This window comes from Balaenoptera borealis (genome assembly GCF_965194805.1).
Source record: "Balaenoptera borealis genome assembly, chromosome: 16".
Lineage (NCBI taxonomy): Eukaryota > Metazoa > Chordata > Mammalia > Artiodactyla > Balaenopteridae > Balaenoptera > Balaenoptera borealis.
Window position 1 is genome coordinate 88,463,491 of NC_138872.1, and position 14,120 is coordinate 88,477,610.

A 14,120-nucleotide genomic window follows, 5' to 3' on the forward strand; every position below is an offset into this window, starting at 1 on the left:
GGACAGACCTCCTGGGGGTGCAGGCCCTGCGGTGGCGTTTCTGGGGCGCCTTGTCGTGTGGGCTCAGAACTACAGCAGAGCCCCCGGACCTGCCCTGTGGGCTGCCTTCCCTGGCCCCCAGGCAGCTGGCTTTTGTCCCAGTGTGGCCAGTGCTGGGAGGATCCAGGCGTGTCCCCGCTGGTGGGCACAGCTGGCCCTGATCCCCCCTGGTGACCCAGGCCGGGCTCTGGGAAACCCTCGTGCTCTGCTCCTCGGCCGTGTCCAGTTCTCTGTGTTGACGTCCCTCTGCCTCGGTCCTACGGTGGTGGCCGTACTCGGTCAGGCCCTCCCTGACGGTCCCTCTGAGGCTGGGCCCATCTCCACGGGGCTCCCCAGCGCCGCTGGCCACGGTGGTGGTCCAGCACCAAGCGCTTCATCTGCGGTTTGTCACTGTTCCGCGTCGGCTCTCTGTGCTTCTAATTGTGCTGCAGGTTGTTTCCATATTTTTAGCTAGTTTATGAAAAGCCATGGTTTCTATCACCAGTGAGCCACGAAAATATTTTGTGTTTTCCAACAGTGCAGCGTCGCACACGCACAAGGTTGTTTATCGCAGCGTTGTCTGCAATTGGAAAGCATTTAGAGACGGGGCCCTGGGCGGCTGCAGGAAGGACTGGGGGAGAGAACGGAGCGCCCCGCGCGGCCCCAGGGGTGGCACACGGTGAGCGGGCTCCGCGAGGGAACGCAGGGCCCAGAGAATGTCGCGGTGAGAGAGAGAAGGAACCAGCGCCACACCCGCGTGCTTGAGCAACAAGAAACTCCGGAAGGCAAACTGGAAACCAGTGCGGATGGTTGCCGGCAGGTGGGGAGGTGGGGGGTGGGGGGCAGCTCTCTGAGCGCTTCTGACTCGGAGCCATGTTCTTGTTTTACGTGCTCAAAAGATAAACCGGGACTTGGGGGGTCACCGTGGGACAGCGGCAGCGACCCCGAGCCCAGCCGTGTCGCAAACGCTGACTCTGCCCACAGCGGAGGGGCCGGCGGGGCGGGACTTGCCCAGGTAGCTTTGGAAAATAGTGTTTTGACTAAAGCTAGAGGCAAAAAGACAAGATTTGTACCCTGGTTAGTATGTTGGTTCTTCACGTCGACAATGGTTCTGAGGCTGTGAGCTTTAAGGTGGAAAAAGCTGGAGCTGTGTTGTGGGTGATGAGAGCTGGGGCTGTGGGATCCTGGTTCTCCGACATCTGCAAGGGCAGTGGGTAGAGAAGCAGACGTACAAGTGTGTATGCGTGCGTGCATGTGTTCGTACGGACGTCCCCTCGCTCTGGGCACCAAGGGACCAGGGGCAGTGACCCCTGGCAGCACGGATCTGAGCCTCTCTCCAGCAGGAGGACCCAGGGGCAGGAAAGTCCAGATGAGCCTGGATCCTCTTGTGTCAGAAGTAAGGCACTGCTGGAACCATGATGGGCTTGTCGAGAGGACATGCGATGGAGTTCCCAGTGGCCCGATCGGGGACCAGTGGGGCAGCAGCAGGAAGGACTGTAATGGGCTTTGGCTGCAGAATCAGCTCCTACCCAGGAGTCCCCGTTGATGGAAATAATGCATGGAGTAAACGTATCAGTGCAGGAAGGGACGGCCCCTCCTCCGGATCCCAACCCGCATGGAAGGAAGGGGCGTCGGTGGCCCTGAGGTGGGCGGGCAGCGTGGTGTGGAACAGGTTTGCCTGGTCTGGAGGGCGCCCTGCCAGGCACTTGGCAAACAGCTGAGGCTTCTCAGCGTGGTTGCCTGACCGCCTGGGCCCCACGGCGCCTGCCCCGACCGATGCCCTGAGAAGGCGGCGTTGCTCCTGCCGTTGTCTTGCCAGGAGCGCCTCACCTCAGTCTGACGAGCACACGCAGACACACCTGACGTGAGGGACGGGCTGCAGAGTGAAGAAGAGCGCTCCCCAGAAGGGCCGCGTCCTGGAGGACAGACGGAGGGGCTGCCCCGGGCCAAGGGTCCAGGGAGGCGAGGGCCACCAGGTCAGCCACGGCACTTCCTGTCCTGTGCCGCAGAGGGTGTCGTCGGGAGAAGTGGGCAGACAGAACTGTGGCCTGTTTCTGCAGCTTTCTGGAAGTCTGAAATTACTTCAGAATCGTTTAAAAAAATGTTTTGTGCTAAGCTCTTTGTAGTTGAACTTTCTATATACGTGATTGGGTAAATACTCATTTTGAAACACATTCATGAATCTCAGATAGAATGCAGACGTAGTGGTTTCTGCGTTGGGAGAGGGCAGTCGGGCTCTTGACAAAGGGCAGCAGCTTCCCGCACTGCCTGCTGTCTCCTGGGTCTCAGTTGCTAAAAATGCCAGGCTCAGGGGTCCAGACGTCCTGTCTGGTCCTGCCAAAGCTCCTGTGAGATATTTTTGGTTGCCCATCATTTGTCATGTAAAGAATGCCTTTTGTTTCTCGTATATACTCGTCACAATGAGCCAGTGACATTATTAGAAGACAATTTCCAGAATGTTTTCCAAGTGTCCTCCTTAGGCAGGAGGTAAGCCGGAGCAATCAGGTCAGACCTGGGCCCACAGCTGCCTTCCCGACAGGTGAGGCCAACGGAGCCCCTTGACCCGGCTCTCACTCCAGCCCCTGGGGCGGAAGCTCGGGGCGCAGGGCCAGGCCACCCTCCGTCTGCAGCCTCGCGCAGGCCTCCACTCTGCTGGCTGGGCCCCAGGTCCTTTTAGCAACTCTGTGAAAACCTCAAGCAGCACACAGGGTGGCTGGAATATGTTTACTGTTTAGGAAGGCAGTGTTTTTATTTTTTTAAAAATGCAAGTCAGGTTTCTTCCCCACTAACAGGTCAGCACAGACTGGGTGGCTTAAACAGCACATTTATGCTCCAGCCTGGAGGCCACAAGTCCAGAGGCTCCTGTGAGCCGCTTCCTGCCCAGGGTTCTGGGGAGGGTCCGTCTCCTCCTCTTCCAGCTCCTAGAGGCGCCGCGCTCCGTGGCCCGTGGCCCGTGGCCCGTCCTCCATCTGAGCCGGTGGCTTCTCTCCTCCCCGACTCAGCCTCCTCCCCACACCTCTCTCTGGCCCTGGCCCTCCCACCTCCTTCCTGTTAGGGCCCTCGTGATGACATTGCCCCCCCCCCCCGGCATAATCCCGCCTCCCTTCTCAAGACCCCTGACCACACCTGCACAGTCCGCTTTGCCATGTGGGGCCGCAGAATCACGGGTTCCGGGACCAGGACGTGTGCACTTCAGGCCGGTCCTCAGCCGACAGCACCACCTGCCGGCGGTTTGGGAGGACGCTGGAGCACGGCACGGGGTCCCTGAGCGGCCGGGTGGCGGGTGGCTCGCTCGGGCCCCAGGACGGCTGAGCGCTTGTCCTCGTGATCCACAGCAACCCAGTTGTGGGTCGAATTTTCTCAGGGCTGAGTTTAAATCCCTGTTTTTTTCGGACTCTTTGGTACTGGCTTTGCTGCTGCTTGTTGCTGGCAGACAGAGAATGGGTATGTACTTAATAACCGGGATCAGAAAGTCACTGCCAGCGTGGCGTGTGGGACGGGGTCCCCCTTCTTGTCAGGTGTCTGTCTGGACGTCTCCTGATTCTCTGCAGGTGTGAGCGGGTTTGGAACCCTGAACAGCAGATGTTCAGGATGCCTGCCAGTCTGGGTGGTTTCCTGGTATTTTTCTTACTTTTTTTTTGAGAAACTATTTTCCGTCAACCTATTTCCATTTTAAGAGTTTGTGGAAGAACAGCTTCAGGCCACTCGGTGGTGGTTCCTACCCTCTCAGTGGCCTGAGCCGTGGGAGCTGCAGACCCGTCTTCAGTGGGGAACTGCTGAACAGGCACAGAGGGCACCTGCACGCCTTCGGACCAGTCCGCCACCTCCGGCTGAGTAGCGGTGAACTTTCTTCATGGCTGTATTTTATAACATGCACGTATCATTTTTATAGAAACAATAAAATCATTAGTTTAAAAAAGCTCATTGTGTTTAGTTGTATTTTATGTCCTCGGCAAGTTGCGTGCCTGTGGTTGGAACTTGCTGCGGCCCATGAGCAGAGACTGTGCTGGCTTGTGTGTCAGGGGCCGTGTGGCCTTGCTGGTTGAGGGCAGGCTTGCCGCCACCAGGCTGTGGACCCTGTCGGCTCTTACGGGAGGGGCCGCGTCGGTTCCCCATGGGAAGTGGGAGCTCCGGCAGTGACCCTGGGGCGGGGGACAGGCTGGCCCCCACGAGCGTGTCTTCCCGGCCGCGGTGCCGCTTCCCCAGCCTTTACTGGGGAAGAAAGGGCTCCTGTCTCTCGTGTCTGTCATTCTACCTGCCTGGTGCTTGAGGTCAGTCTTTTAGTGAAATTAGGTATTTCTGGACGAGAAAATGAGGGTTTTATTGTTGCAAGAGGCATAAGGAACTTTCTGTTAACCCGTGGAGCAAGTGACCTTGTCTTAACACTGTGAATAAAGTCTCTCCTGGAGGGATGGAATCAAGTCTCAGCTGTGTTTGTGGAGTGGGGCGTCCCTCACCCCGGGAACAGGGCCGAGGGTGCTCTTGCAGAGCCCCGGGGGGAAGCGAGGTTTGGCTTTCCGCCATGTTCCCTGCAGGGCCCGGCAATAAACCCACGACTTCCAGCACCTTCCGGGAGCCTCCATCTGCGGGATTCTGCCGGCGGCCCTCGCGTGGGATTTACAGAGCTACGTGCGCTGACAGATGAGGACTCAGCTTCTGGGGGCCCAGCGGTGTCTCTGATGGCCGCTTTCTGAGTGTGAAGGGAAGCAGATCTCTTGGGCACTGGGGACAGAGCGAGGCCGCATGATGGACGCTGGGGGCTGCAGACTGTGTTGGGGGGACAGGCAGTCCTGGCCGGGGAGGGTCTCCGGCACCTCGGCGCTGGGGGGACAGAGCTTTCTGAGGACGCTGAGCCGCCTTACCACGTCGGGGCGGGGGAGGGGGCAGTTAGGGTTGGTTAGGCCAGGGGTGGGCCGGCCTTGCCACCGAAGGACAGAAGCCTGGGGGCCTTCCGCTTCTGGCGACTGCGGTCCTGGTGCCTCGGGGACAGAATGTGGTGGCGTGGCGGCCCCTGCTGGACGGTGGCGGCACTGCAGCGCCTGAGAGTCACCTGTGGGAGGGCTGTCCCCTGGGGCCCCCAGGGGACAGTGTTATGTGCAGTGGCCTCCACGCTCCAGGACCTAAAGATTGGACCAGGGCTGTGCACCCCTGAGGCCCCAGGTCCTGCTGACACGACGGCCCAGCTGGGGGCTGGGGGGCCCTGAGCACAGTGGGGGCCCCAGCTGAGGCTCAACAACTCCCCCTGCCCCCCAGCGCCCGGGCCAGCGCCCTGCTCAGCACGGGCTCAGTGACGGCGGCAGGCGGCTCGCCGTCCACGCCCGCGGGCTGTGTGCCAGAGGGCGGCGGAGCCCCGTCCAGAGGAGACCACCCTGGGGCAGGGGGAGCTGGAGGAGGGCTCGCGCCAGGCCTCCCTTCCCGGCCTCTCTCTGAACAGAGCGTCCTGGGCATGGTGACTGTGGGGCGGGCTTTCCACAGACCCCTGTGCCCTCGCTGGGTGGCAGCGCCCCAGACTTGGCTTCTGACCCCACCATTTGATGGTTACCACCCTCACGGCCCTGGGATGGGCTGCGGTCAGCCGGGGGTTCTCACCAGGTGGCGGCTGAGGCTCCCCGAGGCTGTTCCCGCGTGGCCGGCACCTGAGCTGAGGGGACTCAGGCAGACTGGCCTCCACGGGGCCTCGGCAGGGTGGCGGCTCAGGAGAGCAAGACAGAGACCGAGACGGAGAGCTAGAGGGAGAGACACAGAGAGAGAAGGAGAGACACACAGAGGGAGAGACACAGAGAGAGAAGGAGAGACACACAGAGAGGGAGAGACACAGAGAGAGAAGGGGAGACACAGAGAGAGAGAGAGACACAGAGAGGGAGAGACACACAGAGAGAGAAGGAGAGACACACAGAGGGAGAGACACACAGGGAGGGAGAGACGCACAGGGAGGGAGACACAGGGAGAGACACACAGGGAGGGACACACAGGGAGGGAGAGACACACAGGGAGAGGACACACAGGGAGGGAGAGACACAGGGAGAGGACACACAGGGAGGGAGAGACACACAGGGAGAGGACACACAGGGAGGGAGAGACGCACAGGGAGGGAGACACAGGGAGAGACACACAGGGAGGGAGAGACACACAGGGAGGGAGAGACACACAGGGAGAGACACACAGGGAGGGAGAGACACACAGGGAGGGAGAGACGCACAGGGAGGGAGAGACACACAGAGGGGGAGAGACACAGAGAAGGAGAGACACACAAAGAGGGAGAGACACACAGAGAGAGACACAGGGAGGGAGAGACACACAGGGAGGGAGAGACACACAGAGAGGGAGAGACACACAGGGAGGGAGAGACACAGAGAGGGAGAGACACACAGGGAGGGAGAGACACACAGGGAGGGAGAGACACAGAGAGAGGGAGAGACACACAGAGGGAGAGACACAGAGAGAGGGAGAGATACACGGGGAGGGAGAGACACAGAGAGGAGAGACACACAGAGGGAGAGACACACAGGGAGGGAGAGACGCACAGGGAGGGAGAGACGCACAGGGAGGGAGAGACACACAGGGAGAGACGCACAGGGAGGGAGAGACGCACAGGGAGGGAGAGACGCACAGGGAGGGAGAGACAGCGCGCCAGGCGGGAGCCGCACCCTTTCGCGGCAGCCTCGGAAGCCGCGTCCTCCCCGGGTTGGAGTGCCCCTGGCTCCCGCCCCAGGTGGGGGGAGCAGGTAGAGTCCACCTCTCAGTGGGGGGGGGGGGAACGTCAGTGACGTTGTGGAAGATCCTGGGGGAGGGGAGATGGATGGATGATGGATGGACAAGGTGGGGCACAGAGGGCCCCTCTCTGGGAAATCCAAGACCCCTCACGCCCCGCCCCATCCCCCTGTCCGAGGCCTGTCCTGACAGGTCGGGTCAGAGCCCGGGCCGGCTCTGTTTGCAGTCTGCAGAGCCTGGTGAGCTGTGAGACGCTTCCACAGGGGCTGCGGGCTTCCCTGCCGCCTCCCTCTGGGGGTGGGGGGGGTCCGTCGTGCTCAGTCCTCAGGCCTGTGGTCCGATCCTGGAGACAAGCCTCAGGAGGCAGGTGGCCCAGGGCCTCCCCATCGCTAAGGGCTGCTGAGGGGCGGAACGAAGGACCCCTCCGTTCAGTGGACGCGGTAGGCTCAGCACAGGGGCTGGGACTGACACGTGGAAATACTCTTCAGATCCGAGGACTCACATGAGGAGACACGCAATCTGCCCTTCCGTGACCGCGTTCTCTCACCGAGCATCGCATGTTCAAGGTCCGTCCAGGTTCTAGCTTGTCAGCACTTCCTTCCCTTCCGTGGCCGAGTCCTGTTCCACTGCAGGGAGGGACCGCGTTGTGTATCCATTCACCTGCCGATGGACACGGGTTGTTCCCCTTTGGCTCCTGGGAGTAACGCTGCACGTACGTGTTTCTGAGTGAACGTGTGTTTTCCATCTTGGGTGTGTACCTAGGAGTGGAACTGCCGGGTCACACGGTGAGTGTGTTTAAGCGTCAGCGCTGGTGAGTCTCTGTGGCTGAATGGCAGCCGTCCCAGCGTGTGTGCGGCCGTGTCTCGTCTCCCGGAGTACGCGTGGTGCTGAGCGTCGCCACGTGCACGCTGGCCATCTGTGCGTCTTCCTCGGAGAAAGCGCCGTTCAGATCCTCTTCCCGTTAAGAGTTCTTTACAAGTGAGTTTTTAAATTTTATTTATTTATTTTACTTTTGGCTGCGTTGGGTCTTCGTTGCTGTGTGCGGGCTTTCTCTAGTTGTGGCGAGCGGGGGCCACTCTTCGTTGCGGTACACGGGCTTCTCACTACGGTGGCTTCTCTTGTTGCGGAGCACAGGCTCTAGGCGCGCGGGCTTCAGTAGCTGTGGCCCATGGGCTCAGTAGTTGTGGCTCGTGGGCTCTAGAGCGCAGGCTCAGTAGTTGTGGCACACGGGCTCAGTAGTTGTGACTCATGGGCTCTAAGTGCAGGGGCTTCAGTAGTTGTGGCTCATGGGCTCAGTAGTTGTGGCTCGTGGGCTCTAGAGCGCAGGCTCAGTAGTTGTGGCACACGGGCTTAGCTGCTCCGCGGCATGTGGGATCTTCCCGGACCAGGGCTCGAGCCCGTGTCCCCTGCATTGGCGGGCGGATTCTTAACCACTGTGCCAGCAGGGGAGCCCCTATAAGTGAGTTTGAGTGGCGCTGATTTGCGTGTGAACTGCAGACCCACGGCTGGATGTTGCTGCTGCCGCGGGCTCCCGCTCCGGCCCCGGCCAGGCCGCCCGTGCTCACTGCCTTGGGGAAGCCACGTCCTGGCAGCCTCGCTCCAAGCCCGAGAGATGCTCCACCCTCCTCCTCCTGCCAGGTGCTGGTTCTCTTAGGGACACCAAGCAAAAAATATTTTTAAATGTCCCCAGACCCACTAAACAACCCATAGCGCCCTGCCCCCACAGAGACCCCACCCCACATGTCACCTCTGGGGACAGCCCTGAGACCCCGCCTTCCCAGGGGGTCTCCAGGGCCAGCGCCACTCTCAGGTGGAGAAACTGTCCTGGTCCCAGGGGCCTGTCCCTGCTGCCCCCTGGCTTTGGGGTGGGGAGGGGCCTCCATATCTGTGTCGTCTGTTAAGCACACGCAAAGCTCCTGAGTGGCCCTGCTGTACCCAGGGTCACCTTTCTTTTGGGTTTTTCTGTGTTTCTCTTGGTGAGAAAAGAAAAAAAAAAAGAGATCCTTTTTGTTGGGGGTGGGGCCGGAGGCTGAGGGCAGAGGTTCAGGAGTTGCACTGGGTGAGGGCTTTAAAACAGGAACCGTCCCGAGCCACACCAGGAAGCTGGTCCTCGTGGCCAGGCGCGTCCCTGTCGCGCATTTTAGCCACCATCTTCCTGCCATCTCCACCCTTCTGGGAGGTGCTTGCTTCCTCCGCCCCCATGAGCCCCGGCCCCCGGTGGAGGGCTGACCGCAAATCCCCAGCTGCCCCGCTCCTGGGAAGACCCACAGGGGTCACCTCCAGGGTCTGGCCCAGCAGGCCCGGGGAGGAGGGTGGGCGCAGGCGGGGGGTGCCGCGGCAGCCCTGCCCGAGGCCCCCGGAGGGCTCTGGCCGGGTTCCTGCCCTGCTCCCTTCTTGCCCGGCACCACCCCGGAACCTTGCGGTGGCTCAGCCCCAGAGCCACAGCACATCCAGGGAGGGGCTGGAAGGCGGCGCCCGCTCTCCCCACCCCCGTGCTGGGCTTGGGGCTAATTCAGCCTAAACCCGGGTCTCAGGCCAGGGGTGCTGGCACAGCCTGGGGCTCCCCGTCTTCTCCCCTAGTTAGACGGGTCAAGCTGCTAAGGGCTCTGCACACCGCGGGCGCTGCGAGAATGCTGCCGAGGGGAGGGGCCCGTGGAAGGAGGGGCCCAGCTGCCCAGAAGGCCAGCACACGCGTCAGCCAGGAGCTCCGAGCATTGCTGCGCCCCTGCTGCTGGCCACCTCTGCGCTCGGTGTGTCCCCTCCCCTCCCCGTCCAGGCAGGAGCGCCAACCCACCTGCTTTACAGAAGCTCCTCAGGAGTCTGGGGACAGCTGCCGCTGGCTGGGGGCCGCACTGCCCTCTGTGGGGATGCGGACGCCTGCTGCACCCCAGCCCCGGGGCCCCCTCCCCCTCCCAGTGCCTGTCCTCTGCGTGCCAGCACCCCCGTCGCCTTGCAGCCCCCCTCGGCCCTCCAACCTCGCCGTCTGGGCCCTCCCCTTCCCTCCCCCACCGCCCGTCTTCGTGGCCATCTCCCCACCTCCCGCACGGCCCTCCTCTGCCCAGGCCGTTGGTGCTGGTGCCCAGCGGGCCCCGGCCCCTCTCCCCTGCCCGGCCCCCTCCTGGGTGGCCCACCCGCTGCAGCCGCCCCGCCATCGACTGCCCTGGACTCTGTCCCCAGCCCTGGAGTGGACCCCTCCCTGGATCTTCTGTGGGCTTTGGTGGCCCCACCGTCCCCAACACCTTCCTTGGGCCACGAGGCCCTGAGTCCTGGGCATCTCTCGTCCCCTACACCCAGGCAAGCACAGCTGTCTCCCCACTCACCCTCGTGTGCCCCCCCCAAAAGCAGACAGAGTGGTCACTCTCCTTCATCCCCATCCCCCTCAGGACAGGAGCTGGACCCCCAGGGCCATGCGGGGACCCCGGGGTCTGGCCCCCAGCACCTCCCAGCAGCCCCAGGACCCTGGGCCAGCCCCTGTCTGGGTGTGGCCCACCCTGGGCTGCCTGTCACCTTCTGAATTTTGTGAGTCCTGAGCCCCGCACCCCAGCCCCACTGCACCCCGTGCCTTCACTCTAGCCTGGGCGCCGGGGCGGGGGGCTGCAGATCTTGGACCTGCCTGTCTCCTCTTTTAAGAGTCTGTTTCATGACCTGACGCCTCTTCTTGAATTCTCACTTCCTCCTGCCTACCTGGACAGTGTCATCACCTCCTTAGCTGGATGAAAAGACAGAGAAGGTGAACAACCCACCACCAAACAGGGCGTGGCTGTGTGCTCAGCCCTGCCTGCCCCGCACCTGCCCTTCCTCCGAGGCCCCTCTAGCTTCCCTGCCCCTCCCTGTCCTTCCCTGTCCCTCTTGGCCCCTCAGCAACCCTGCCCTGCTTGAGGGGTGGGGTGTCTCTTTGTTTCCGAGCTGTGCGTTCATCCCAGTACTTCCACCTAGAAGCCACGTGCGGCCTTGGGTGTGATTGAACTGCTCTGTGCCTCAGTTTCCCCATCTGTAAATGGGGATTAAATAAGAAAACACATGTGAGGGGTCTGACCTAATGCCTGGTGCCGTTGGTGGAGTAGCTGTTGTGATTGACGTCAGCCTGTCTTCATTAAGCGACGTGCTCCACTCTGCTGTGTGGCAGATTCCGACCCTGGCACAGGGACCCAGAGATGAAAATGCCACCCATCCCTCCCACAAGGCCCTAGAAGGGCCGCATCCCTGCTGTTGGGCAGGGTGGGCGGCTGGGGGCCGGGCAGGGGCCAGGCCTTGGTGGAGTGGCGCCAGCCCAGCCTCCACGGAGGGCGAGGTGGCAGGCCCGTCACCAGTTGGGATGCTCTTCCCTTTGTCCCGGAGGTGCCACTGCCGGCTGTGGACCCACCCGGGACGCTTGCAGAGCGTCCGACTGTGATCCCAGCAGATGGAAAATGCCCGCCCCTCAGCCAGGCACTGGGGAACAAGTCATGGTCCAGCTCTGAGTAGAACGCAGCCATTGGAAAAGAAAGGGGTAGATCTGTATGTATGGACTCGAAAGGGGTATATACGGTTTACTCAGTGAAAATAAACCAACCCAAAACCCCCAGCAGCAGACCAGAGGAATAGGGACGCCCTTGGTGTTCTAACAGGCCGAGGACCATTCTGGAAGGATGCTAATGGTTGTTAACAATGGTTGGCTCACAGTTGCCAGGGCGGGGGTGGAGGTGGGGAGATGCTGTCATTTTTCAGTCTGGTACTGTTTCAATTTGTTTTTAACAAGATGCATCGTTGCATTCATAATTTAAGAAGAAAATGAAAAGAATTTGAAAAAATGCAGGGGCACATCACCTCCCTCCCTCCCCACGTTACCCTCATGTCTGGGTCCTGGCCTCCTGACTCAAAACGGGCTTTACTGGGAGCACCGCGGCCCACCCCTTGTCCTGTCCCTGTTGGGTGGACGGCGGGGGCCCTTCTCCGGCCTGAGCACCCACCACACTCACGGGGCCTTGTCACCTGCCGGCCGTCTCCTCCCAGGGCAGGGATGGTGTGAGCCCCGGCCCCCAGCACTGGGCACGCACCACTCCCTCCAACAGGCATTCCCAGCGTGCCCACTGGACCTGGTGCGCTGACCCCCTGGGCGCACAGTAGGTGTCCAGGCGCTTTTGGGGCCCAAATGACCGAAGGATGATCCCACCGAGGCCTGTGGTTATTCGGTTCCCTCAAGCCCCCCACCACTGTGGCTGGTGGCCTCTCGCTCGGGCAGGTGGGCCGCTGCGCTGGGATAGGGTGGGCGGAGGCAGCGGCGGCGGCGGGCAGACCTCCCCGGGCGGGTCCCCGGGCGCGCGGGCGGGTTCCCGGGCGCGCGGGCTGGGACGCCGGGCGCGCGGGCTGGGACGCCTGGCCGGCGCGGGAGGAGGCTGCCCGCCCGCCCGCGCCGCTGGGGGCCGCCCGCGGGCCGCGCCGGCCAGAGCGCGCCGTGCGCCCCGGGCCCCGCGCCGGCACACGCTCGGCTGCCGCGGCGGCGACGAGAGCGGCGGCGGTGGAGCCGGGCCGGGCGGCAGGAATGCGGAACCGGCGCGCGGGCTGAGCTGCTCAGGATGGCGCAGGGGCGGCGGCGGCGGGCGGCCTGCGCGGGGCCGTAGCGCGGCGGGGCGGACGCTCCCCACCCGGCGTCGCGGGGGGCGGCAACGCGGCCATGGCCAAGGAGCGGCGGAAGGCCGTGCTGGAGCTGCTGCAGCGGCCGGCGAACGCGCGCTGCGCGGACTGCGGCGCCCCGGGTAGGTGCGGGCCCGCTGGCTGCGCCCGGGGTAGCTGGGGGCCTGGGTGGGTGCGGGCGGGGTAGTGGCCGGCCCGCGTGGGGGAGGGCCCGAGTGGATGCAGCCCGGGGTGGGTGCCGGCCTGGATGCCAGCCCCGGGGCCGGGGAGGGGTGCTGCGGCGCCTGCTTGGCGGTGGGGGGCGCGGGCAGCGCAGCCTGGTCCCCGCTCGGGTGGGGCGCGGGCCCGAGGGCACCTGCCGGGACCCGGACATCGCCTGCCCGCCCACGGCCCCTGGCCTGCGGCTGTGTTGCCGCCTCCCCTCCCCCAGGCTGCGTGTCTCGCTGTCACCCGCGGACCGCCGCCGCCTTGCGAAACCTGGGGCTCCGCAAAGAAAGAGGAAATCGCGGCGGGCGACCGGCTGCAGGGAGGGGACGGACAAACGGGCCACGGGCCTCTGTGCGTGGGTGTGGGGGTCCACCTGGCCCTCCCCCCCACCTGCGGGTGACGTCATGGGCCCCCGCCTGGAGCCCCCCTCTAGCCCTGCACCCGGCGGCAGGGGGAGGAAGCACCTGCCGCCTCCACGTGGACTCCGTGGGAACGGGCGCCCCTCCCCCACCCGGCCTCACTGCGCTGGGGCAGGTGGCCAGTTCAGGTGGGGCAGGGGGGCAGGTGCAGCTCGGAACAAGCGCTAGGCTACCTGCATCCCATCCTCCCAGAAGGCATCTCCTAGACTTTGCTCCTGGGTGGTGCCCGCTCTGGGGTGATTTCCAAGGCGCCAGAGCCCTGGGGCTACGTGTGCTGGGATTGGCAGGAGGAGAAAAGGCTTTGCTTTCGGACCGGCGGCACCCTGCTTCTGGGCTGGCGGCCCCTGGCGCGGCTTCGCTGCGGTGGGGGCTGGAACAGCCCCTAGAGGCTCACCTGCTCAGGCCCCCAGCAGGGAGGGCGGCTCAGCTCAGGGGCTGTCCCCAGGCTCTGCGGGGACACACGGGGCGCTCCACTGGGGGCTCCTAGCCTGAGCCCCTCAGAACAAGCCCAGCACAGCGGGGAGTGGCCGAGCCCCCGGGGGGGAAGGTGGGAAGACTCTGCATTTGTTCTGAGACTCCTGTTTGAGACACACAGTCTCTGGACACCCCGCAAGTAGGACACCCCCCCCAGCTCTCCTCTGCTGCTCGCCCGCTGGGCTGGGAGGGGTCTCCGGCGCAGCCCCCGCCCCCGCCGAGTGCTGGGCATCTGCTGGGCAGCTGCAGTGTGGCTTCGAGAGGCCACGCCAGAGCTGGAGTGTCCCAGAGGGGCGGCAGGCTGAGGGCCTTTCCCCGCCGCCCTGAGGGCCCGCCGCGCCTCGGCCGTGCAGTGAGGCGGGAGTGCCGTCCCCTCCGCGCCTGCTCCCGCCCGTTCCGCCGTCCCCACCTCCCTCTCCCAGACCTGTATTTCCACTTGTCAGGAGAGCGGCCGTGCCAGGGAGCAGCCTGGTGAGGAAGGGCGGTCAGCACGGTCTGCTCTCAGGCTTGGCCTGGGGGGCCCGGGCAGCGGGGAGCTGGCCCCGGCCCTCTCCTTCCTGGCCACCCTGCCCAGCGGGGGCTTCTTTGGACCCAGAGCCTACCTGGCAGGAGGGACAGTGAGCTTCCTTGGCGTGGTGGGCCCTGCAGCTGCCGTGCCCACCCACCCACTCGGTCCAG

At 63.7% G+C, this 14,120-nt stretch overlaps 1 protein-coding gene across 3 annotated transcripts in view; it reads left to right on the plus strand.

Annotated features, from left to right (window-relative positions):
* The first annotated feature begins 12,151 nt into the window (after positions 1-12,151).
* Positions 12,152-14,120, plus strand: part of ADAP1 (ArfGAP with dual PH domains 1) — a 66,428-nt gene continuing 64,459 nt past the window's right edge. For 2 of the 3 annotated variants that reach the window (XR_014235810.1, XM_082360621.1), the window contains exon 1: positions 12,156-12,464. Coding sequence is in view for 2 of the 3 variants with exons in the window: in XM_082360621.1 (XP_082216747.1) it covers positions 12,383-12,464 (82 nt within the window). In the remaining variant the exon portion in view is untranslated. Of the gene's footprint in view, positions 12,465-14,120 lie in introns of all 3 variants that reach the window. The other variant, XM_082360622.1, reaches the window with a different exon arrangement.